This window comes from Cryptomeria japonica, chromosome 9, assembly GCF_030272615.1.
Source record: "Cryptomeria japonica chromosome 9, Sugi_1.0, whole genome shotgun sequence".
NCBI lineage: Eukaryota > Viridiplantae > Streptophyta > Pinopsida > Cupressales > Cupressaceae > Cryptomeria > Cryptomeria japonica.
Window position 1 is genome coordinate 601,777,344 of NC_081413.1, and position 26,677 is coordinate 601,804,020.

The 26,677-nt window shown below is 36.6% G+C and overlaps 1 protein-coding gene across 6 annotated transcripts; it reads right to left on the reverse strand.

Moving 5' to 3' along the window:
* Positions 1-213: 213 nt before the first annotated feature.
* LOC131074515 (peroxisome biogenesis protein 2) lies at positions 214-25,840 on the reverse strand. 6 transcript variants are annotated; one of them, XM_058011157.2, is made up of 8 exons: positions 25,696-25,840; positions 25,145-25,294; positions 24,738-24,854; positions 24,378-24,537; positions 1,480-1,616; positions 1,270-1,370; positions 903-1,026; positions 214-755 (listed from the first exon to the last, which is right to left on the reverse strand). In XM_058011157.2, exons 2-8 carry the CDS (start codon positions 25,271-25,273, stop codon positions 456-458), a joined length of 1,068 nt encoding a protein of 355 aa, XP_057867140.2. In that variant the 5' UTR covers positions 25,274-25,294; positions 25,696-25,840; the 3' UTR covers positions 214-455. The 6 variants fall into 6 exon arrangements, with proteins under 6 accessions (XP_057867140.2, XP_057867142.2, XP_057867144.2 ...); XM_058011159.2 differs by having other exon boundaries at positions 25,760-25,838; XM_058011161.2 differs by lacking the exon at positions 25,696-25,840 and adding an exon at positions 25,555-25,689 and having other exon boundaries at positions 903-1,020.
* Positions 25,841-26,677: the final 837 nt, after the last annotated feature.

Below are 26,677 nucleotides of genomic sequence, written 5' to 3' on the forward strand. Positions count from 1 at the left end.
TGAAAGGTTTTGAGGTACAATGCATTTGCCATGGCAAAGATTTTTTTTTTTTTACTTTCATTATAACTCATAAGCATTGCAAGCCACTGCTATGCCCCTACCGTAGACAATAAAAATAATAAACAATATGCAGTTTTTGATGCATACAATTTAAAAATTATGAATATTAAAAAAATGCGTTAAACATAATCAAAGTACATTTTGAATCTGGTATAAGTAACTTCGACATGAATGACATTGATATGGAAATTACATAAAAGTTGAAGTTCCATTTGAATGTCACCAAGGAAGCAAGATTGTACCAAAATAACATATTTGAAGTTCAATGTCATTAATAATACATAATGCTCAACCAAAAATGCCTTCACATGAGCTAATGGTAAGAAATATCAACCAAAAATACAAGAATAAACAGCAGACAAGCTTACAGTCTGCTTATATATCACCTTCTAATTTTAATTTCCTCCTATGGTATTTAAACGAATATTGTTTCTTTTCATGGCCACCACCTGAGCATTGCACTTTAAACAATGAAAAGATGAGGTAGATGCACATCTAGTGCGAAGGCAGTAATAACAGTACTTGTGCTCACATGGAACAGCAATGAATGAAATTAGGATGGGGTTTGCCCCACAAACTGGACAGGCATCATCTTCCAGAGAATTTCCATCTGATTTATCTTTTGCAAAGGGAAAAAATAAGATTTTCTTTATCGATGTTGTGTTCAGTAAAGGCAACATTAATAATAGTAACTCCTGATCAAAAAAGAGTACATAAAAAAAATTAGACTGCAAATATCAAAGGAGGGAAACAAGAAGAGTAGTGTGAACAAACAGATCAATACTGCAAATTATTATTTATTCAGAAGAACTAAAATAAAAACAGGCAAGAAATATCAATACCGAAAACTCGTTCCATACTAGCTGGCGATTCATATATTCAAAACTGACACTGCGGTTCATATTTGGCCTTTCATAAACAAGCCTAGCTCTTAAAATCCTTTCAACAATATTTCTATACCTGCATCTAACAGAACTTCTCAGTTTCTTTTTTCAAGGAGGAAAGTTACCTTTCATTTATTATCAATTAAGATATTGGTAGCTTTTGTTTCAATGTACTTTAGAGAAGCTCCCTAATATTTCAACTGATAAGATAACTATGCAATTTTACCTAGTATCTGAGATTCCATATTGTTGTTAATTTTTATCTTCAGCGTGGTGTTACTTAAGTCAGATCTGCTAAAGAATATTTGATAAAAAGAAGTAATACCTTCCCGTGTAAAGGAATATAAGGAGGTTTATGAATAATGCAGCTTGGTAGAAACTCTCTGCTCGTTGGAGGAGAACCCATGCTCGACGAGTCCAAGACCTCTGTGAAGCAAAACATGCAAATGAGAAAATACTGGAATAAATTTATGAATAATCGAACTATTGCAGGTACAAAAGTCTCTAATGTGGCATGCAAAAACCTAGAAAATACATGTTCACTGTCACCCCAGCTTCGATAAGCAGAAAAAGACTGCAGCCTGGTCCATCCATATTGACCTCCAATTGTGGCCAGGCAATACCAGAGCTTTTGAGATCGGGTAAGACCAGGACCCTCCAACCCTGTCCTGACTGAAATCAATCATATGATAGAAAACAACACCAATGTTAAGGACTTTTCTCTTAATCACATCTGCAAGGAGCAACAGTAAGCAATCAACACAGTAAAAAATTGTAACAATCCGTAGAAATGAACCTAATTATTTTGGCAATCTTTGAGATTTTCGAGATGAGAAGTTTACAGTAACACCATATGAAACAACTAGTTAAATTAAAATGCAACAAAACTAACAGAAAAAGAGCCTTATAATTTTACAAGAAAATTGCAATGCCAATTGCTTGCCTCAGCCCTATTAGTATCCAGATATTGCACAGCAAGCGACAAATTACTTAATACAAGTCAAGTTGGTACATCAACGCATTCACAATATATCATACTTCATAAATATCAAAATTTCTATTTGAGAAAAGACGACACAGAAAGTTTAGTCATTAGAGCTGTCTTTATCAAAATAAAGCATTTCAATCTGAAGGGTATAAAGTAGAACATTCAAATTTGTTTAGGTTCATTTCCATGCTGAAGTTACCAGACTTATCCATCAGTTGTGGTCATTTAGGAAATATGATTTTCTACTAGAAAATCAAATTACTTTAGGTTCATTTAAATTCTAAAGGTAACCAACTCTTCTGCCATTTCTATTGCTTGTTTGGAAATATGTTTTTGTAATATAAAAATAGTTAGTAATTGTCCAACCCTTCATTCCGAAACATAGGTTCACATCCAGGTTTGTGTTCTTGTCATCAAGTTTGATTTTTAGATTTGTCTCATCTTAGATGTAAAGACTTTCATATTGTAGCTATTTTACATAATTTCAATCAATACCGTATAACTTCCAAAACTCGTGTGCATATTAAACAGTTTGCATTTCTAGCAGTTCATGGTTGCTCAGACGCTTTTGTATAGTCTTTTAGAAAATCATGTCAAGTTCAACAATTTGAGACACTGATTTAATTTAACAGTCTACAACTTAATGTGGTTTGCAGGCTGGCTTAAGAAACAAAGAAAACAAAGGATTTAGTGAGTCAGGCTTCCTTTAACCTGTCTAAGCATATTTTACAAGAATCTGATGTAATAAAGGAAAAATTAAAAAGGACAGTAGAGATTTGACGAAAAAATGAGCACAATGCTTCATTCTTTGATGTTCACGTGCACATATATTTGAAGTATTCTTCAACGAATTTGAAACTGTCAAGTTATAACTACAAATAAACCTATAATTGTAATGACAATTATATATTCTAAATTTCTAATACCCTCCGATACCCTCCCTCAATGGTCATGCATAAAATACAATAGAACATAGAAGTTATTATCATCATGACATGCACTATAGATACCAACCATAAATGGCCGCACATGGTACAACTCAAATCTTATAATTTAACTTCCAAACTTGTCAAGTCCAGCTAGTTTTGTGAAGATATCAGCTGTCTGTTGTTGAAAATTTTATCTGGTCCACCTTGTTTTGTGACGATATCAGCTATCAGTTCTTGAGCTGTACAGTATCGTAACTATATTTCTCTAAGTTACCGGGTTCACCCCTGGGACGCCTTGGTACGGGTCCGGGTTCGACTGGGTCCGTGGTACGGGTCCGGTTCGACTAGGGTTCGAAAAACCCAAGGTGGGTTCGACCCGGGTCGAACCCAGGCGAACCCGGGCGGACCCAAGCGAACCCCGGCGGCTGGGCGGCCCATAAAGCTAAAAAACAAACCAAATTTTAATTTTTTTTCAGTTCCGCCTTTTAAAAAGTGAAAATCATAACCTAAAAAACACTTCTAAAACACTTTATTGACACATTTCACCTCATTTGTGTTGCAAACAAATTTTTTATGAGAGCAGGTTGAAGAAAATTTGGCTTCCAAGATCAAAGAGGAGGAGTTGAAGACTGATTTTAGAAGCTTCAAAAAGTGTTGCAGCATCATTTCCATACATTTTCAAGCTTCCATTGGCTGCAAGAGGTAGGTTTTTAAACATTTTTTTCCAACTTTTTTTGTTTCACAAATTTTCAAACATGAAACTTGAATTTTTTTTCATTATTTAGTTTTTGTTTTTGAATATGTTTATTTTATTTCTTGCCATAGGAACTAGAATGGCATCTACATCTTCCTCCATTGGCAATGAACAAATAATTGCAAAACAAAGAAATGATCCAAATTCTCCCTTATGGAAATATGTGGACATTATAAAACAACTTCCGGGAGGTGGGGGATTCCGTTGGAAATGCCATGGATGTGATATTGAACGTAATAGTTCATATTATCGGGTGGTAGGCCATTTGTGTGGAATAAAAGGAAGAGGCATCAAAAAATGCCCTGGAAAAAATGGTAAACCTATACTAGATGAGATAGTGATGAAATATATTAGGGAGCATGAGGCGGCAGAAGAGAGGGAAGCCCGTAGATTGAACCAAACCGCATCAAAGAAAACAAGGGGAATGCAAGGCCCTTCTAATCCCAGTATTGTAGTATAAGACCACCCCTTCTTTGCCACAAATGAACCTTAAAGTGAACCACCCTTGACACGTAAAAGAACAAAGGGGCCTTTAGAAACCGCATTCCAAAATGAGAGTAGAGACAATGCTGATCAAGATATAGTAAGGTGCATTTATGCAAATGGGTTGTCATTCAATGTTGTTCGCTCCCCATATTGGAAGCAAATGATAAAAAGTGTTAATGAGGCACCAAGAGGGTATAAGGGCCCCAGTTATGAGAAGGCACGTGGAACATTATTGGAGAAAGAGGTGAAGAGGGTTGAAGATGCATTGAAACCCATAAGGGATTCATGGGTTGAGACAGGTGTAACAATTGTTTCAGATGGGTGGAAAGATGCTAAAAACCGTCCCTTGATCAATGTCATAGCGGTGTCCCCTAAAGGGGCAATGTTTTTGAGAGCTGTGGATTGTGAGGGCCAAATAAAAGATGGCCAATTTATTGCAGAAATTCTCATCTCTGCCATTGAGTCTGTGGGACCTCGCAATGTTGTCCAAGTCATAACGGACAATGCAAAAAATTGTAGAGCTGCTGGTTTGTTGGTTGAGCAACGCTATGATCACATCTTTTGGACACCTTGTGCGGTACATTCATTCAATCTTATGCTACAAAGGATTGGGCAAAAAATAAAATGGATCAAAGATGTGTATGCAGAGGCTGAGGACATCCAGATGTTCATCACAAACCACCACATGTCTCAAGGGATTTTTAGAACCTATTCAAATTTGGAGCTATTGAAGGTAAGTGAAATAGTAATTTAATTTTACATTTTCTAATTTTTTGAATTTTCAATGTTAATAATATCATTGTGTAAGCTATATTGTGTATTCTTCTTTAAAGTTTGGCTTTATTTTTTAATCATTTGGCATTAATTTGTGTTATAGGTTGCTGAGACCCGTTTTGCATCAAACACAATCGTCTTAAGACGACTTGTGAAAGTTAGAGTGGCACTATGCAATATGGTGATCAGCACCAATTGGACTGTATGGAAGCAAAGTAGCACTGAGAGGGCAGAAAAAATTAGGGATAGAATATTGAATGAGAAATGGTGGGATCTTGTTACATATCTCCTAAGTATCACTGAGCCCATCATGAGCATGATTCGCTATACAGACATGGATAGGCCTTGCATAGGTGAGATTTATGATGGCATTGATTCAATGCTTGAAAAAATAAAGGTCACTATAAATGAAAAAGAGAATGATCCTCAGGAGAAATTCTTCAAAGAACTGGAAGTAATTATTGTCGAGAGGTGGAATAAGATGACCACTCCTTTGCACCTTCTTGCCTATGCCTTGACACCTAAGTACTATAGCAATCAGTTTCTTGATAAACCAGGAAGGATTCCACCATGGAGAGATCTAGAAGTATTTGATGGGTATAAGGCAGCATTTCTTAGACTATATCCCGATGATGATTTGCGAGATGTTGTTACAAATGAGTTCATAGAATTCGCAAATGGGAATGGTCTAAGTGTTGATGCACTTCGTCATAGATCCAAGAAAGATGCTCATAGCTGGTGGTACTTCCATGGCACATGCTTCCAACACCTACAACCCCTCGCTATAAAAGTTTTATCACAAGTAAGTTTAATTAATTAAAATTTTAAATTTACAAGTTTTAGTTTATTTATAGTTTACTTTGTCTTCATAGGTTGCTAGTAATTTTATTTTTATTAATGTATAACTTTAATTGTTTACTTTGTCTTCATAGGTTGCTAGTTCATCTGCTTCAGAAAGAAATTGGAGCACATACTCTTTCATCCACTCAGTAAAGCGCAATAGGCTGCTATCAAAAAGAGCGGAGAATTTAGTATATGTGCATTCCAACCTACGTCTTCTTTCACACAAACAACATGACTACACACAAGGGGAAACAAAGATGTGGGATATAGAGCCAGAGCATACTGATTTGGATGCTCCTGCTTCTCAGCTTCTTGCATTGACACTTGATGACTCGGAAATTGAGCCAACTTATAGTGCAAGTGCAAGTGGCATTGGCTCATGTAATGTCAATGTCAATGAGGAGGAGGAGGAGGAGGAGGAGGATGAAGAATTAGATGATCCATTTGATGATTAAACTTTAAGTTTATATTGTTGAAAGTTGAAACAATGATACTTGAATATTTTGTCATTTTGATATTAAACTTGATGTATATGATGCTATTATCAATTATGGTATGATCATGATGCTATGATTACAAGTTTATGTTTGTTTTGTTGTTCATATGATGCTATGTGACATGCATATTTTAATTCATGCTTATAGGCTTCACAAATATCAAAATATATATATATATATAAAAAATTTACATGTTTTTGTACTAATGAACCCAAACGAACCCAAACCCCTTTTCAAAATTTTGCTGTATCGGCGTACCGGGTTCTTCGAACCCGAACTGGAACCCGAACCCGAACCGGCAACTTAGATATTTCTTGTATAAAGATATCAGCTGTCTAGTATGAACACAATTTGATACACTGAAAAACACTTCCTACTTGTCATTAGATGAGCTATAGCAGCTCTGTAATGAGTATTTTATGAAGCACTACACTTACTGAAGGTCTTGCAAATGGTATAGCAAGCTAAGCGCGCTCAATCTTCGAGGAAACTCCATTGTTAGGCGTGCTTGAGTTGTTACAGTACTGGGATTGGTGACCTCCCAGGAAGTCCTAATGCTTCACCATGGTGAGCATCACCTAGATGCACTAAGTGCTAAATTGATCATTTATGCTCATGAGAGATGTGTTTGAGAGACCCACTATGAATCACCTCATGTTCCTGGACAAAAGGCATATCTTGCCAGTTTCCTATTGAAGGTACCTAATCAGCATCAGTAAAACCAACAAGAAAAAAGAAAAATTATTCATATTAATATTCATTTTTTGCTCTCCAAAGATACATCAGAGGTTCGCTCAGAATCCTAAAAGTCTAGCTCAGAAAAAATCAAACAAGGCCTTGTAGCTGTAAGAAATATCCAGCTACCTGCTAGCTTTCATAAGCAGTTAATTAGCCTCCAGTGAGTCACTATTGAATAATAACTTTTGACAATCAGCCATCGGATTTCTCCAACAAAGTTTTGGCTTACTTCATTTGAAAAATGAAAATTCCATCATTACTCTGCCAAAACTCTACTAAGGCAATAATGCAACACCTAACTGTCATGTCGAAACCAAGGCAGAAATCTGTTTTTTCCCTGTTGCATCATGCTAGCCTTGTTGCATGTGATAATTAAATTGTCTAAATAGAATATCAGAATAACTATATCATCGTCTGAATTCTTGACATATAGATTTTGGATCAAAAGGTCTTCTCCAAATTCAAATCGAGGAAGATTGAGATCAATTTCGTTATACCAAGGTAATGAAACCAAATTCAAACTGTCAAGATCCTTGACCAACTTATACACAAGATGTTCCTTAACATGTAAATTAGAACCCTTGTGGTTGAGCCATATACGCTTACTCCTTCAATCTCAATTAAGAATTATGCTCTTCTTGTCCATTTGGCAGAATTTCCAACCAAATTGTAATGCAACAGCTAGAACCAATCTGACTATCGCCATCTTTCTATTAAAGCAAAGGTCTCCTCATTCTCTATACACTCTGGCTGAGAAAACCCCTTAGCCATCATCATCGCTAGTACTTTGCCTTGCATGCCCATTTACACCCAGTGGCGTTCTCTCCCGATGATAATTCACATAGAACTCAAGTTTTGTCTTTTTGTTTTAAATCATATTCCATCTGCATGGACATTTTCCATTCATTTGTCCACTTTGCTTGATCATACAAATTAGTCTCCCATAAACGATAATCATCAAAACAAAGTTAGAAAATGTTGAATTATCATAAAAATTCAGTGAAGCATACACTTTCTTACTTTGTCTTAGGACTCCAACCTAAAGTGCCTTTATAGAGCTTACCCTCTTCAGCTACTTCTACAGTAGAATAATTTTTTTATTCTCACTCGTGTCTGTCCTTTACAAACATAGCTTTGTGCTGACCTGTAAACAACCTTAATTGACGACAATTCAGCCTCAAAACTCTAAATGTGAGGCATTTATGTCCTATCAGCATCATGTTGCCTCTCTACATTCCTACATATTACCCTGAACCTAATCAAGCATGAAGCATATAAACAAGGCTGTCATGTCCCTCCCTTTGTGAGTCAGCTTCCAGTGCCCTAATAAATAAAGGTGTTTTTTAACAAGTATTTGATGGTTGTCACACCTCAAATCTTAGATCAGGAATTAATTGTATCAGGTGGAAGAGGGTTTGGGTTCTATTGATTAACCAGCCGCTATACATAAACCCTTGAAAAAAGGATTATCTGAGAACAGCAATAGGATCAGAATTACTGTTCACAATTAAGAATTTGCAAACTCTTTCAAGAAAGTAGATTTTCACAGATCTCCAAACCAGGTTCAGAACTTTGTTCAAACTCAGATCTTAGTCGGTGATTTTAAGTGCTAAGGTGTTTTTAGACCTTTTGGAGTTGTTTTCTCGCTCCTAGGAAGTTATTCAAGTTGATTTGTATCCCAATAGATTTCCTTGTGTTACGCTCCATTTTTTGATGAATATGCCCGAGTCTAGATGAGTTTTATTGAGTTTCGAAATTTCCTAGTGATTTTGAGTGGAAAAATCATAATTTTCCGGATGAAAATCCATATTCTAAGGGTTAAAAGGTCAAAATTCCATACTAGAGGTGCTTTTCCCCTCATATTCCTAACTACCCATGGTTTTCCCCACTCAAAATCCAAACTGGACATGGATTTCCCTTGAAATCAAGGGAAATCCATACTTGCCTCGATTTTCCACCACTTTTAATCCATACTAGGATTGATTTTCCCCTGGATGCATTAAATTTTGACTGTGTTAGGATTTATCCTGACTACCCACGTTTTTCCACCAGGGAGTATGGATAGGATTGCGGATGACATTTGTCTTGATTCCACACCTAGGTTGATTTTCCACCAAGACTTTTGTGACAAGTTTTGAGGATTTTTGTGCAAACACTCAGTCCCGATTTTCCACTGAGAGAGATTTTCTAATGTTTTGAGTCCAGATTTTCATCCAGACTGGGGTCGTTTTTCCACCAGAGGGGTATTTTTGTGTGATGACTTAATTTTGAGTGGAACTTTTCATTCCACACCTAGATCGATTTTCCCCTAGCCCCATTTTATGCACGTTTGATGATTTTCAAAGGGATTTTTCTATCCCTACTGAAATCAATTTTCCCCTAAGGGGATATTTGATGATTTTAAGTGATTTTTGTGACGATTTTTTAATCCTTACTGGGATCGATTTTCCCCAATTGGCCCATTTTGGATTTAAATTGAAATATTTTAATAAAATGAGCCCCATTTAATTGTTTTTTAATGAAAGGCGATGATTATTATTTAAAAAATAAAAAAAACAATTAATGATTTGCAATAAGCATTTAATGTTTTCAACCTTCTAGAAGCAAATCAGTTTCACCAAGCAAGTATAAGAACAAGAATTTTATCCCACATTGCTTGTGTGGTGAGATTTGATAGTGAAAGTGAGTTCAAATAAAGGGAAAGCCAGCATTATTTTATTATTAAGTCTGCCAAGTGTGTCTATGCAAGGGCAATTTTCTCCATAGTTGGCGATTTTGGAGGGAGTGTTCAAGTAAAGTGATTGATTGAAGACTCTTCTTGCTGCCATTTTTCCCCATTGGCATTCCATTTTCCAGCTGGGCAACATTTTGGTGGCTGCCATTGTTGATTGAATGCCACGATTTTTTGGTGAAATTCGCCATTTTTGTTGAGGTAGCGATTTTGTGCTTGGAGCTTCTACCTCCAAATTGGGGCGATTTTTCTTGATACCTCCGTCCTTGCTTGCTGTTCTCAGACCTAAGTTGGCAAAATTTGAATGCCATTGATGGCATTTTCAGACTTGTGTGAAGTGATGCCATAGCTTGAAATTTTCGATTTTGGTTTGGTGCCATATTTTGGTGGCTGCCATTGTTCCTACTTGCTGTGGTTTCTGCAGATCTGAATTTTGACGCCATTGCTTCAGCTAGTTCGACCTCCATTGTTGGCTGATCATCAATTTTCAGACTTAACTTTTATTGCCCAGCCAACCACAACTACATCGATTTACATTTGGAGACATTTTGGGGGCATTTTGAGATCATTTTCAGACCATTGGAGGGCTGTCACAGGTCTGCAACTTCGTTATTGGCTGCTTGTCCTTAGAAATTTAACTTTTACCAGCCATACCTATGTTTCTTAGTTTGATTGCTTTCGTCATCAAGACTGGTTTTTATCAAATTTGTGCATATTTCAAATGATTGTAACTTGTTTGAGAGGTTAATTTATTAGTTACAGGGCGTCTTCATATTTGTTGGCAGCCATTGTTGACTTCGGAAGGTGTCCTCAGACATAATTTTTGTGTGAAAACACATCCTTTCACATCTTTCCTTAGTCACTCTTGATTCGGTATACTCCTTTGCACTTTAATTTGCACAAAATTTCTAAGTATAAGGAGGTGTTGATTTCATGAGGGTTTCATACCCTAACCTTGTCACATTTCGTATTTAAATTGTTGAAATCTACCTAGAGTGTGGATTATTTTCCTGATTTCCATACCCTAATCAGTCTAAATCACTAAGAAGTCAAAAATTTTATTGAGAATATTATTATTTTTCCTAAAGTTCTAACTTCAAGCTTCATACAGGTGCGATGTCGAAGTCCGGACTTAAGGAAAGGAGAGAACAATGGAAGATACTGGAGACTGGACTCTATCCAGAATCCAAGATGTCATCCAGATGGAAGGAGATAACAGACACGAACATGCATTTCCTGAACCTGAACCTGATGCGACGGCGGATGTTCGGAGTTGGAAGCTAGATTCCTTCCCCAACGTATGTAAACATTATGAAGAGTGGTATTTTTTAAGCCACTGGATTTCCACAGTCCATACAGTGCAGTGAGCTTATCCTGGAGTGTGCACGATGTTATGATCCTCGCTCCCGAATGATCAAGACTCCTAAGGGCACTGTCATTGCCTACCTTGTTGAGGATGCGATTGCTGAAGTGTTTGGAATTCCACGTGGAGCAAACATGAAGGATGTAACTAAAGATGAATATGAAGATTGATATACAAAGAAGATGGATGCGTGTAAGACCATGGTGAATAAGGAGTGGATGATCGAGCCTAGGCCTCATCATTACAAGGCTCCCAAGACACTCGTGCACAGATTTCAAAGAGGAATATAGTGATTTAGTATTCCTACTTAATCGAGTGATGGGGATGCCACGGGGTGCAATATACGATGGATGGATTGTTCTATTTCACCCAAGATTGTCTAAGAGGAACATTGATAAATTGGTCTAGAATCATAAGTGACAATATGGACTTTCAGCTAAGGAATGTGGAGCGGTCCAAGTCATTTGCCATGACTTCCTATTTGGTATACTGCTTCCACGATTTGATATGTAGAGGTGAAGTCGAGAATGGGCAAGGACAATTTAGGAGTTATGATTGCTATCCCCAGCTGAACATGTATAGAATTGAAGATTATAAGAGAGTGAATGATGTATTCACAATGTACATCATGCGAATGCTACAAGGCGAAATCCATAGGAGGTTGTCCAAGGAGGCAATGGAGCTAATAGAGAAATATGGATTGTGGTATATACAGTTTCCCACTTTCACATACCTTAGGATTCATGGGTTTCAATCTGAACCCTAAAAACTTCCTAGGTTTCCTTCCGACATAATGATCTTGTTGGAAGTGGTGAGACAGCTTCTAGAGATTGATTCCATTCAGAAAGAGAAGCATAGGACAAGCATTACATTCCCTATTTCAGTTGGGAAAACGTTGGAGGTTTACTAGTCTGCCTTAGCTGCCAACACTGCAAGTGAGGAGCTTGAATTCTATCGATTTGCAACCTTCAAGAAAAGAGAAAGATTTGATCCAGATAAGAAAGTTGGAAGGATCAGGGGAGAGAAGTTCATCCACAAGGTAGACATAGAAAATTATTGGGCCAACTTGATGGACGAGCAGGCAGTGAAGAGACGAATGTGGTTCGGAATGTCAGTGGATTTCATGAGGAAGTGTGGACTTTTCCTAATTCCTGATCAGGTGTTAGATGACAAAGATCATACGCATCCACAGTATAAAAATGAAATGAAGAAGGCGATCTTATTGCCTAATTGGTCAGAGTCAGAGGAGATAGATTTGAAGATGTTGATGAGAGAGGTCTTGAGTTTCTCTCGTGCATGGGTGGGTATTCAGATGAATAAGTTAGTTGATATGGGTGTTTCCTTCACTTATGAAAAGATGAAGTCGGAAGAATCCGCTTCCGAGGATGATCAGAGGACTATCAGTGATGTCAGGATTCATGTGGATGAAGAGAGTCAAGCTCCCAAGAGAAGGAAAAACACACCAGGAGGAGTCAAGGCAAGAGGGAAGAAGGTTGAGAAGGTCAAAAAGAAGAAACAAACGACTATCATTCCTTCACCCCCTCTCAGTGTCTCATCAATCAAGGAAGTTGAAATGACAGAACAAAATAAGGAGACCCGACAATGTTCCAACACAGTGATACTATCGAAGAATATTCAAGATTTACATGCCACAGCGACATCTGCTCCACCAAATAAGAATGATGATCAGTCGGGATCCCTTACTGTCCTTTTGGAAGTTAGTTTGGGAAATGAGGTATATGATTTGACCAGGAGTAATCATAATCCTGATGATGATGATGTTATCTCAGCATTGAGAGGGCTTGATCAAGAGATGTGTCTCGATGATGGTATGGAGATATCCGCTATTCCTGATTGGCTGATGAAAAGTATGGAAAAGAGTAAGAAAATGATAGAGGTACAGCCTATTGATAACATTGATGACTACTTAGCTAGGAGCAATAAGGAGCCAGAACCTAAGAAAGTTGAGATCTTGTCGCACATAGCTAGAGATGAGACAGGAATGCGAATGCGCAGGTGGTTGTTCCTATTGGAGGTGTGACGGCAGACATTGCTACTCCTATGGATTTCCAGATTACTTAAGTTGCCCTTGATCGTACTACAAGACAACAAGAGTTTAAGGAAGTTGGTGATAACCTTAGGGTGACCAACGCAAGGTTGGATAGAGAGATTGAAGAGAAGGAGAAGTACAGAGAAGAGAATATCAGACTTAGAGAGTATATTGTGGGGATAAGGCGTGAGAATCCCACCCTTATTTCCCCTATTGCGGTTGATCATGGACTACATTCACACTATGAGGCAGCGAGAGATACACTCACGGAGGTGGAGAAGTGGATTGAAAGTACAAGAAGACAAGCGGATGATTTCCTTACTCAGTTTGTCCAGGCATATGATAGGACAATAGGGCTCATGTTTAGAATCCAATATTTGGATTGAGTTTGAGAAGAATTCCAACCTATCCAGGAGAGGACTATTCCACGCCTCAAAGCTTTGAAGAACATTCCCAAGTCCACATTGATCAGTGAGAATATTGTGCACAGTGGAGACAGATACGATTTCCATGGCTGGTATTGTTCATTGGCCATGAAGAAATCAACTTATGAGAACACCCAACTGAGTTGTATAGAGATGGAAGGATCAATTCAGGATATTCAGTTGAAGATCCTTGCCTCAATTGAGGAGTTATTGAGTGTTGAAGTTAGTGATGCTAGTGGTTTACACTAAGCCGAATTAAGAGACAAGATGAAACTTATGTATTTTTGTTAGTTGGACTCTTTGAAGAAGAGTCAGATGGATGATTTGGTCTCTTTGTTGATTCATGTTCATAGTTCGCAGAAGCTCATGCCAGATTGGGAGAACACTTTGGACGCTTGCTCGGATTCATTGGACATGATTGATTTGTAGTAAGATACCTTACCTAGCATTTCCATGGAGTTAGATTTTGTATTGGCTAGATTCTTGGAGTATGCTAGGAGAGAGAGATGCAAGGAGGAATCTTCTAGAAGATTCCCTATTTGATGACTAGGTATCTTTCTATTGGGCCATGTGTAGGTGGCACCATTTTTTATGTAAACCCTAATTAGGGCAATTCTAGGGTTTTGTTGGCATGATCTTGGCCCTTGATTTAGTTTTAATCTTGGCCATCCATTTTGTATGAGAATCTATATATACCTCATTATCTCTCATTTGTAAGGGAGTTTTTGTAGAATTCTTGGTATATGCTATAGCTATTGAATCTAAATCATTGTTCAATTATTGGTGATTTTGCTCTTCAAATGTTGTCTTTGCATTCATGGTTCTCAATTCCTCCAAGTTATATTAAAATTTGTTTTCATGTTTGTTAGATTGAGTGAAAGATTTGTTGAGTATATTTGTGTGGAATCCTTAATCCATACCACTAGCCTCTTGTCGTTGGTAAGTGCGCCTTGTGTGGTCAATTGGAAATTTGAGTAAGCTTAACTTCAATTATTATGCATCCCTTGACAAGCGTAAACTTGGATGGTGTTAAATGTGTGATTATAATAGTCTGAAAATCAATAAGTATACCTTAGATGATTGCATTGAGCTTGTGTCAATACCTGTTTGTGAGACCTTGCCTAGTTCGATTCCACTAGATTTATTCATCATTTCCTACATTCCTAGGCTTAGAATAGATTTCTTGAAGCCTATTTCTTTTGCCCATTTTTTAGTAAGAATTAAGTCCGGAGCTACATTGCTAAATCCTAAGTTGTCAGCACACATATTCCACATATTTCATGATCAAAGAAGATAATTCAAACATTTGTGTAAGTCCCCAAGTGAACACGGCAATTCAAATCGACCATTGAGTTAACCACTCGTCAAGCCCTGACATGTAGAAACCTTGGAATCATTTTAGTTGATCATACCCTTAGCATCTGAGGTGATTTTGTTCAAGAGAGGGTAAATTACCTTGGCATTTTATTCTGAAATGTTATGTGCATAAAACACACATCAACACCACCCACATAATTCGCTTTAGTAAATTGCCCCTTCAAATATTCATGCCGAGTGTGTGTGTCATAATGCATGGTAAGCTTCGAGTTTATTTGCCCTCAACTTATATCACAGTTTACCAATATTTAGTATTGAGAACTCATTGATTAATAAAATAATCACCACCAATGACTTAAGAATGATATAGGCTCAAAATAGTGGCTAAAGTAATATTCAGAAGTATGTTAACCTTTAAAACGAGCTACATGGCAATGTATCCATTCTCACTTCTGAATCAATAATAAACTCTGCAAACATCTTTATTGATAGAACTTATCTTCAAATTTGTCTCCAATGGAGACTTCACAAATTTGCCCTAGTTGTGAACTTCGTTGTAAATCCACTCCCAGGAAGAGCTAAGTTTTTGTCCAACCCTCTTGTCAAACTCTTGAAGGTTTTCGTCTCCAGAAATCACAAAGCATTTATCAAATCCCAAGCATGCCTTTGCCACAACCCCAAGACCTCCTTATAAAGCACTCTAGGAAACATCTAGAAGATCGGGCCTACTAGAGAACTTTATTTAATAAAGTGACCTTATAAAAATATTTTATTATTTAATTAAATTAATAAATATTAAGTCATCGTTTGAATATTTTATTTATTTTTTGATAACTTAATAAAATTAATTTAATTAATTAATTGTCACTTAAAAAATTGGGGACATTACAAGCTAATGGATGATCTAAGGATTATGAATCCCAAAGAGATGAATTGAAACCCTCGCATTAGCAAAGATTTGGTTAAAAATCATCATTGCTTGAGGACAAGCAAATTTGGGGAGGGTGGACTGTAACGCCCCCACCATAGGGAAGATATCAATACTCAAAAAAATGGTCTTATTAATAAGACTTCGCCATTTTTTGCCTTTCCTAAAACTGTATCTAGGCATTAATACCCAGCAAACCATTGGCAAATCAATTTGGCACCAACTAAATTAAGAAAGCTTAAGGATTGTTATATTAATATGGGTCTCCACAATGACTAATGAGGTGCGACTACACCAAACAGCCACAGGTGATGAGTAAAGAGGCATGGTCAGTGATTACATTAAGATGACTAATGATAGTTAAAGGGCAGAGGTCATAATAATAAGAGACACCACCTTTGAAAAGGAGACATGTTTAGTAGGGATGTGACTCTCCAATACCAAGGCAGATCGGAAGTCGGAGAAGGGGCATCAAGGAAAAGAACTGGATAAGGATTGAGATTCAAAAAGAGCAGACCAATTCTGATTATACTATCAGGCGTAGAAGTCCGATCAGAAGTCATTAATTATTCCAGGCTATAGCAGTATTATTCAATGTGGATCAAATATCAAGGAAGACAATCGATCAAGACAGACAAAGGCATCTGCAGCAATCAGTAAAAAGGGACACAAATACTGTTAATGCATTGGTAGCTTCTGCAAGATAAGATTTTCCTAACTCGTTAATCTCCCCTGTTTTAGTCTACTCATCTATACTATTAGATTATCTGATTTATGCTTTCCGAACTGAATATGTTTAGCAGACTGTAACCTTTGATCTTGATTATGATATTGATATTGGATAAAATGGATTAAGATCGACGACCTGCTTAACACAGTTAAGCGTCGATCTAAATGCTATCGGGCTAGTAACCTGATAGCATATTAATGTCGATTCATTAATGAATCGGCATTAATATACTATCGGGGTATTAACCCGATAGCATATAATGCTATTAGTTATTGTTATTGTTTGCCTTGACACCAATTCATTATCGGGTGTGTTTATAACCCATTATCATTTGCTTTGACACCGATTCATTATCGGGTGTGTTGATAATCCATTATCATTTGCTTTGATACTGATACATTTCGGTTGTGTTTATATCGATCTATTAACATATACTAATGGCACCGATTAGTTATCATAAACACCGAAGTAAATCAGTAGACAGTCACGACCAAGTGACATCTTGGTCGGACATGTCTAAAAGACATGTCCGATCAAGGTGCCACTTGATCGTGGCTGCCTTGCTATATATACATCATTCAAAAGAAAAGGAAGACATTGAAATCGATACATGTTCTTCCTTCAGACCTGCAGAAAAGAAAGACGATAATATTATTGTCATAATAATAATACCAAAATCAGAAATACACTATCTAGCATATAACTTGTTTATTAGATTGGAAATTGCAATAACTTTTACATGGTATTAGAGCCAAGTTGATCGAACTTGAGGCTATTCAATTTTGTGAATAATTTAAGAACAAGGTTATATACTACATCACATTTCTCCAATGGCCAACGCTATCAGATTCGAAGACAGACTCGGAGGTGGCGATGATTTTTCAGCCTGGAAGTTCAGAATCCAGATGATCTTAAAAGAGAACAAAGTAGATTCATTTGTTCAAACTAAAAATGATCAACCTAAAAATGAACCTGACAAAACCGCATGGACTGAAGGAAATGAAAAAGCCATCAAAATAATAGTTGATGGGGTGAGAAACAACATAATGCCCATCATAAGAAAACATCAGACAGCCTATAAAATGTTCAAAGCACTTGAAAGCACATTTGAGATATCGAATGCAAGTCGAACTCTGGCATTAAAACGAGAAATAAATCATATCACCATGAACAAGAGGGAGACAATCAACGCCTACTTTATGTGGATATCAACTCTAAGAGATGAACTAGCAACTCTGGATTACGAGATCAAAAACAAAGAGTTAACACTCATTGCTCTAGATGGGTTGCCTAGTGGATGGAGTACATTCGTCCAAGGCATCAGTGCAAGGTCCAAATATCCTAAGTTTGAAAGATTAAGGGACGATTGTCTCCATGAAGAATCAATATTGAACAAGATGGGAATAAAACAAAAGAACATAGATGAAGACTTTCAAGTCCTAAATACTAACACAAATAAGACAACCAAGAAGAAGCAATTTAGGAAGAGGAAGGGTCATCAAGGCAAGAACACTTCAAAGAGAGACCTATCACATATTCAATGCTATAGGTGCGATAAGTTCGGGCACTTTGTTGCAAAATGTCCAGAGAGAACCAAACAAGCCACATTTGCCAGAGCAGGAAAATCTAAAAGAGAAGATAACTCCTAGAACTGTGTCCTCTACTCAGCACTTACAAGCCATGCATCAAATAAGTCTAACTCCTGGGTGATTGACAGCGGTTCATCTAGACACATTACAGGGTTTAGAGAAGTGCTAGACTCCATGACAGAGGATAATGAAGAGGAAGTAACCATCGGAGATGATTCCTCATATCCAGTTAGAGGAATTGGTTCCTGCACCATCAAACTGAAGACAGGCATATCATTGCAACTCGAAGGAGTATTGTATATCCCCAGCATCAAGAGAAATCTAGTCTCCATATCAGCCCTAAAAGATAACGGATACAGAGTAACCTTCATGGAGAACAAGGTGTTGGCTTGGACGAAAAATTCTTCCATTAAGAAAGTTAAAGTCATTGGTCAAAGACGAGGCTATTTGTATGAGCTGTGCACAGAGCCCAACCTAGCCCTGATTCACGAAGCAACAAATGCAAATGAGGTCTGGCATAGAAGACTAGGCCACCTGAATTATAGAGCTTTGTCATCTATGGGAAACCTTGTCATAGGTTTACCTAAGTTGCAGCAATATCGTTCACAGGCATGCAAGGGATGTGCCCTAGGTAAAAATATCAAGGGTGCCTTCCATAATAGTACTAGGAAAACAAGCAAAGTATTAGAGTTAATTCATTCTGATGTATGTGGACCTATGTCCGCTCCCTCTCTAGGAGGATGTTTGTATTATGTAATATTTGTTGATGACTACTCTAGGAAAACTTGGATCTACTTTCTGAAGTGTAAAGAATCAGAAGAGATCCTTAGTAGGTTTAAAGAGTTTAAATCACTGACAGAGAACTACTCAGGTAATAAAATCAAAACCCTAAGGACTGATAATGGGGGGAATACACATCATAATTATTTAGAGATTTTTGTAAAAACTCAGGGATTAAGAGGGAGCTAACAATACCTTATAATCCTCAACAAAATGGGGTAGCTGAGAGGAAAAATAGGACAATTGTAGAAGCTGCCAAAGCCATGATTCTTGATCAGAATCTAAATATCAATCTTTGGGTAGAAGCAACTAACACTGTTGTGTATATCCAAAACAGATGTCCTCACTCACATCTTGAAGATAAAACTCCTGAGGAAGTATTTACCAAACTAAAGCCAGATATCAGCCACCTTAGGATATTTGGGTGTCCTGTCTATATACATGTACCTAAAGAAAAAAGACTAAAACTAGAACCTTCTGGAAAAAGGGGAATACTTGTAGGATATAGCGAAACATCCAAAGCCTATAGAATATATATACATGGTCAAAGAAATATTGAACTTAGTAGAGATGTAATCTTTGAAGAAGACTTAGCCTTCAAAAGAGCCCTAAGTACAATAGAGCTTGAAATCTATATACCCACTCCTAACATAGAAGAAGACCCCACTCCTGAGCTTCAGAGGGAGAATCCTGAGGAAACCATAGGTGAAACTTCAAACACACCTAGAGAAAACCTCAAGAAAAGACCTCTATGGGCCACCAAGATTGTAGCAGAAGCTCAAAAGTTTGCTGCTCCTTCAGGAACCTTCAAGGAAAGCAAAAGACCAAATAAATTCACTAGCTATGTTGCTCTTATGAATGATCTCTCTAAATCTGATCCAAACAATGTATTAGATGCACTTAAACATCAAGTATGGAAGGATGCCATGTCTGAAGAGTATCAATCCATTATGAAAAATGATGTTTGGGAGATTGTTCCTAGGCCAACTAAGAAATCTGTGGTTTCATCTAAATGGTTATTCAAAATCAAACATGTTGCAGACGACAGTATTGAGAAACACAAGGCCAGATTTGTAGCCAAAGGATTCTCACAAAGGGAGGGAATAGACTATGAAGAAACCTTTGCACCCGTTGCCAGGTATACATCAGTGAGAGCTGTATTAGCCATTGCAGCAACAAAAGGATGGAAGGTACACCAAATGGATGTTAAGACAACATTTCTAAATGGTGAGATCTTAGAAGAAGTCTACCTAGAGCAACCTGAAGGGTTTGAAATTCATGATGCAGAGTCTCATGTGTGCAGACTTAAGAAAGCTCTCTATGGACTTAAACAGGCCCCCAGGGCCTGGTATGAAAGAATTGACACCTATCTCTCAGGACTGGGCTTCTATAAAAATGATGCAGATCCTAATCTCTACTACAAAAGAAATAAAGATGATATGCTAATGTTGATTTTATATGTTGATGACTTATTAATCACAGGAAATGATCATCTTATAGATCAATGCAAGAATGATCTATCCAAAGAATTTGATATGAAGGACTTAGGACACTTTCATTACTTCCTAGGATTGGAAGTATGGCAGAATTCTGACAATATTATACTAAACCAAGGAAAGTATACCTTGGACATTTTGATGAGATTCGGAATGCATAACTACAGACCTATGATGTCTCCCATGGAAACAAATTTACATAAACTTAGGGAAGCAGCAACAGAGTCACAATCCATTGATCCTACACTCTACAGACAGATGATTGGGTCCCTAATGGATCTGGTGAATACAAGGCCAGATATCTGTTATGTTGTCAATGCCTTAAGTCAGTTTATGTGTGAGCCTAAGGAAATTCACTTGATTGCAGTGAAACACATTATGAGATACTTACAAGGTACTCTAAACCTTGGTCTAAAATATGAAAAAGTCAATCTAGACCTACACGGATTTACAGACTCAGATTGGGCTGGGAGTGTGACTGACAGGAAAAGCACTTCAGGGTGTTGCTTCAGTTTAGGATCAGCCATGATATCTTGGATCAACAGAAAACAGTCTTCTGTAGCTCAGAGTTCCACCGAGGCCAAGTACATTGTAGCTTCCATGGCTGCTCGAGAAGCAATATGGCTTAGGAAGTTGCTTGTGGGACTATTTGGTGAACCCATGAAACCCATTGTCATTCATTGTGACAACCAAAGCTGCATAAAGCTTTCTATAAATCCACTATTTCATGACAGATCCAAGCATATTGAGATTCCATACCATTATGTGCGAGACATGGTAGACAAAAATGTGATCAAACTGGAATATGTTAGCACAGGAGATCAGACTGCAGATATTCTGACCAAACCACTTTCCAGAGTGAAGGTTGATCACTTCAAAAAAGGTTTAGGTATGATAGAAAGGTAATCTGCTGTGTAAATAAGATGTTTAATGTGTAAACTTCTTTTGTCATGTTGGGACATTCTGGGTTTCACCCCCTGTGTTCATATCTAAGAGGTGACGATCTCTCAGATTATGAACACTTGTATGTAGACATCATAAGGTGACGATCTCTCAGATTATGAACACTTGTATGTAGACATCATAAGGTGACGATCTTATGATTCTCTAAATCAGTTATCATGATTGGATTTCTGGTATGTCATGGATGTGCCATGATGGTGTCGTGATAAAATATTTGTATAAAATGTTTGTGCACACATCACAACCTGGATAAGACGAGAATCTAACCATTCCCATATGTTTATCCTTAGTATTGTGTGTTTAGGCAATACTGATATCACGTGTTTAGGTGATATCTTGTCATAATGAAATGATAAATCTTTTATATCACATGATTAGGTGATACTCTATGTCACATGCTTAGAGTGATGTTTTATATTTGTATATTATGTTCTGATGATACTTCATATCATATGTATAGATGATATATATTCTTAGAGATTGACATCATGGAAAAAGAAATGTGATGCAGGTTACTTTATCTATCTTCCAAAGCTAAGAGGGAGTGTTAATGCATTGATAGCTTCTGCAAGATAAGATTTTCCTAACTCGTTAATCTCCTATGTTTTGGTCTACTCATCTATACTATTAGATTATCTAATTTATGCTTTCCGAACTGAATATGTTTATCAGACTGTTACCTTTGATCTTGATTATGATATTGATATTGGATAAAATGGATTAAGATCGACGACCTGCTTAACACAGTTAAGCGTCGATCTAAATGCTATCGGGCTAGTAACCCGATAGCATATTAATGTTGATTCATTAATGAATCGGCATTAATATACTATCAGGTATTAACCCAATAGCATATAATGCTATTAGTTATTGTTATTGTTTGCCTTGACACCGATTCATTATCGGGTGTGTTTATAACACATTATCATTTGCTTTGACACCGATTCATTATCGGATGTGTTGATAATCCATTATCATTTGCTTTGATACCGATTCATTTCGGTTGTGTTTATATCAATCTGTTAACATATACTAATGGCACCGATTAGTTATCATAAACACCGAAGTAAATCGGTAGACAGTCACGACCAAGTGACATCTTGGTCGGACATGTCTAAAAGACATGTCCGATCAAGGTGCCACTTGATCGTGGCTGCCTTGCTATATATACATCATTCAAAAGAAAAGGAAGACATTGAAATCGATACATGTTCTTCCTTCAGACCTGCAGAAAAGAAAGACGATAATATTATTGTCATAATAATAATACCAAAATCAGAAATACACTATCTAGCATATAACTTGTTTATTAAATTGGAAATTGCAATAACTTTTACAAATACAGATCATGGAAAGACCCTTGTTGAACAGCAAGTACAAACTGGATTGGGCCTATAACAAATCAGATCCAGACTCATTATATCAGACAGATAATAACATTAATCATTATCTTTGTGGGCAAATTCTAGGGTGAGTCCAGAAGGGGACATTACACAAGTTCTACAATAAAAAATCATCCTTGTATCCAAGTCTGATGTTTTTCTTTCAGTTTGTTCTAAGCTTATCTTTTGAAACTGAAAAATTGTACAACATTCCATTTGTCACCATGAGCCTCAAGAACATCAAGATCTCTCTCTTTTTACTTTGAGTATCTCAATCTTCTTCAAGCTCATCTCTCCTTCTTTAGTGAACTGACTTTCTAGAACTTCCATTAGATCTATATCCTCAATTATTGCAACCATCCCACTCTTCCAATATTAGAGCTTTTCATATTTAGCTTTTAAGTCACCACAAGAAACAGATCATTTAAATTGGATATTTTTTTCAGGTTTCCAATTTCTGTGCTACTGGTTATAGAAAACAGAAATTACATCCAGTTACAGAAATGAATGAGAAATTGACTTTCTATTACCTCTCAAAAGTCTGAATTGCCTTTGCATCAGTTAGAAAAATCAACTAGACATTTGTCCACCTTCAAAGGAACCTGTGGACTTCATAGAAAAGGTTCCTGCTCATAGCAGACCACTTCTGTCTTCGGATCCTGACCAGAACACTCCTCTTGGTTATCCCTTCAAAAATTCACATCTTGGAACATAAATGAATTCTCTAAAATGCAACTGTGTTTCTGATCTTACCATTGTAGAATGCCTAGACCAGTATCATTCTAAATTTGAAGTCTCGTAAATCAGCTTCTAATCTTATTATAATGTTCTCAAACTTGGAAATAACCAGGGTCAGAAATTTTTTGGAATTCTTTTCCTTTGACTTAAAAAAATGCCATTCCAAAAGTTTCTTCTATCAAAGTTATGTGCAGGAAATACAAGCAGAAATCAAATTCTGAACTGTTTTGGTTTTATTCAAATCGTCTTTATGGCTATCTTTCTCCCTGCTGTAAAATCAGATGCAGTAACCTTCAGAATGTTTCTAGTTTCTACAATCCATGTTGAATTTTACATTGAATAATTTCTTTGTATTGAATCTCTCTTTCCTGTTACACCTTGTCTGTGAGTCCTCAGATATCAGTTTGACTAACCTGAACATTCAATTTGAACTCAAAAGTCCTTTCTCTCTGGCTCTGATAGATATCAGAAAGGAAGAATGAAATAGAACACTCAAGAATATTGAGAGTGGAAAGGAAGTAATGGTTCAATAATTAACATTCCAGTGCGCATCACATTTAAAATTTTCAAGTGCTCACCAACTGATTTTGAAACTGTCATCTACTTCTGAATTGTCAAGTAGCTTATAACTACAAACTAAATCATAAGTACCAGCTAGCGTCTAACTGCCATTACCATTACATATATCAGAACAATTAGATAAATTTGATAGGAAAAAGTAAATAGCCCTTGGTTTACCTTATTATCAAGGAAAAGCTGCCCTAAACCTCAAAAACAAAAATATAGTTGCATAATTTCATTATCCCTGAAGGTTAAGTATCATAGCTTAACATAATTATCCTTACAAGACAACAAACAAAAAGCAAAAGGGTCTCCTATGCCTAAAGATTGATTAGAAAGATAATAAAGAAAGCCATGTCTTGTCACCTAACCTTCCTCTTTTGGCACCACCATCGTAGATCCCTCATCTCTATAGCGCAGGTTCATAAGTGCATTTCCTGGAGTGGGCTTATCTACCCAAATCGAGAACCGCCAAATGAGGAATTGGAGAAATGCATCTAGCTCTGGTTCATATCGAAATAACCACCCTGGCTAGACATAATTAAAAACAGTTTGAATTGCTAAGAAGCACTTTTCCACAACCCATTTCATGGTTTCCTAAATCCAAACTGCCTTAAATACCATCATCCAACAATCTACTCCAGCATTAATCCCTCAGATAACCAATCTCCAAAGTACTACATATAACAAAAACTTTGGTAGACACATAATTATAATGTGCATATTCATACCTTCATGACAGAAAAAACCTTAACAAGCTGTTCCTTCAACATAGCTGAGATTTCAACATCAAGTTTACCAGCATCAAGCTGGTTAACTCTTGAAATTGGTATTTGGAAAATCGGTCTCTGAAAATACAATCCAAATATCAATCCATGATTTCCAATTCTTCGCACAATGAAATCTAATATATTCATAAACCAAGAAATTCTAGAACCTTTAACTTCAACCCTAATAACATTATTAAATATAAAACCACACAGTATCCTTTTGTTTCAAAACATGAATCTTAAGTGAAATTCTAAAACACTAAAAATAAAAAATGCAGAAAACCATGAGATTAAGAGTTAAAACATCAAGCGCATTTCTAATTCTTATCATAATCTTTGCAACAGAACCAGCTAAGGAAAATACAAACCCGTGATTGCTTAATCTGGTGCCACTGAGAAGCAACTCTGAGATATGCTTGCCGCCATGCATCACTAGAAGGGACGTTGTTACCCTGTAACGTTGAAGAGGAGGGTGGCAGTGTGTCCTCCATTGCCATTAAAGTGTATCAGATAAACCCCTAAAAAAAATTATTACATAAGTACAGAGTTGAAAATATAAAAACATACAATAAAACTTGTATCCATACTAATAGTCCAAACTCTAGATACAAAAAGGTACAACTCTGAAAGAACAAATGATCCTTAAGAAACTGATAAAGAAAGAATTCAAAATTTTAATGCAGACAAAGATTATCCAGCTTTTAAAAGTAATACAGATCCCATATAGCACGATGCAATTATAAAACACCGAACAGAAACGATGATTGTTCCTTACAACCTCAAAACTCATAAGATAACAGTTTGACTGAAATTCGACATAGTCACCATGCTCATCAAAAACGCAACATAGGGCATACTAGAGGATTAAGCAAAAGCGAGTAATCCTCAAAACACTAAGTAGCCTTAACAAGTATCTTACTCAGAATTACAAATTGCATTCATCATAATCATACGATCTAATTTGGGGCCAATAATAAAATGACCTATTCTTTATGGAAGTTATTTTCCGAGAGGGAACATTCAATTATATGTCGTTCATCATGGTCTGGTATCTGCCTTTAATTTGCCATTGCAATTTAGTTTGTACAAATCAAATTACAAAAGATTATCGTATCATTATAATATTTTTTTATTAAATTATATTGGAATAATATTTTTTTATAAATTTATATTGGAATGATATTTTCTGAAATATGAAAAAAAAGATAAAATCAACAACAATTAAATAATTGAGTTTTTTCACCTATTAATAGGTTTGCTTGGATTAATTTGGGTATTATAGATAGAGTTAAAGTTAGATGGAAGGCTAATTTTGATGGAGCGTCTAGTGGTAATCTGAGACCATCGGGGTGTTGGTTGTGCAATAAGAGATTGGGAGGGTAATTTAGTGGGCTTTGGCTCTCATAAATTGGAGGGAACAAATAACGAAGCAAAGGCTCGAGTGGCATTGCTTGCCTTGAAAGTGGCAAGCAAATTAGGGGTGACGAAACTACATTTGGAAGGTGACTTATAAATAATCATCAATGCGATTAAGAATAATAAGATGTCAAATTGGAAATTAAATAATTTTCTATTGCCTACTAGAGAATCATGGAGAAATTTGAAAATTTCAGATTATCTCATGTTTAGGAGAAAGAAATGATTTAGTTGATTAGATGGCTAGATGGGAGGTAAAGAGAGAAACTAGTGCAAGGGAGTTGATATGGGAAGATCTTCAACATACATTTTGGCAAGTTCATGATTGTTAAGGCTATAAAGATGATGCTTGGAGATGACTACTTGAATTTAGAGTATAATATAGAATGAATGTAGACATAACCTCGATGTTCTTTGCTTGGATTTCAGAATTAGGTTAGAAGGAGGAGGTCAAATGGGTAATTTATAGAGTGCATATGCAAGAA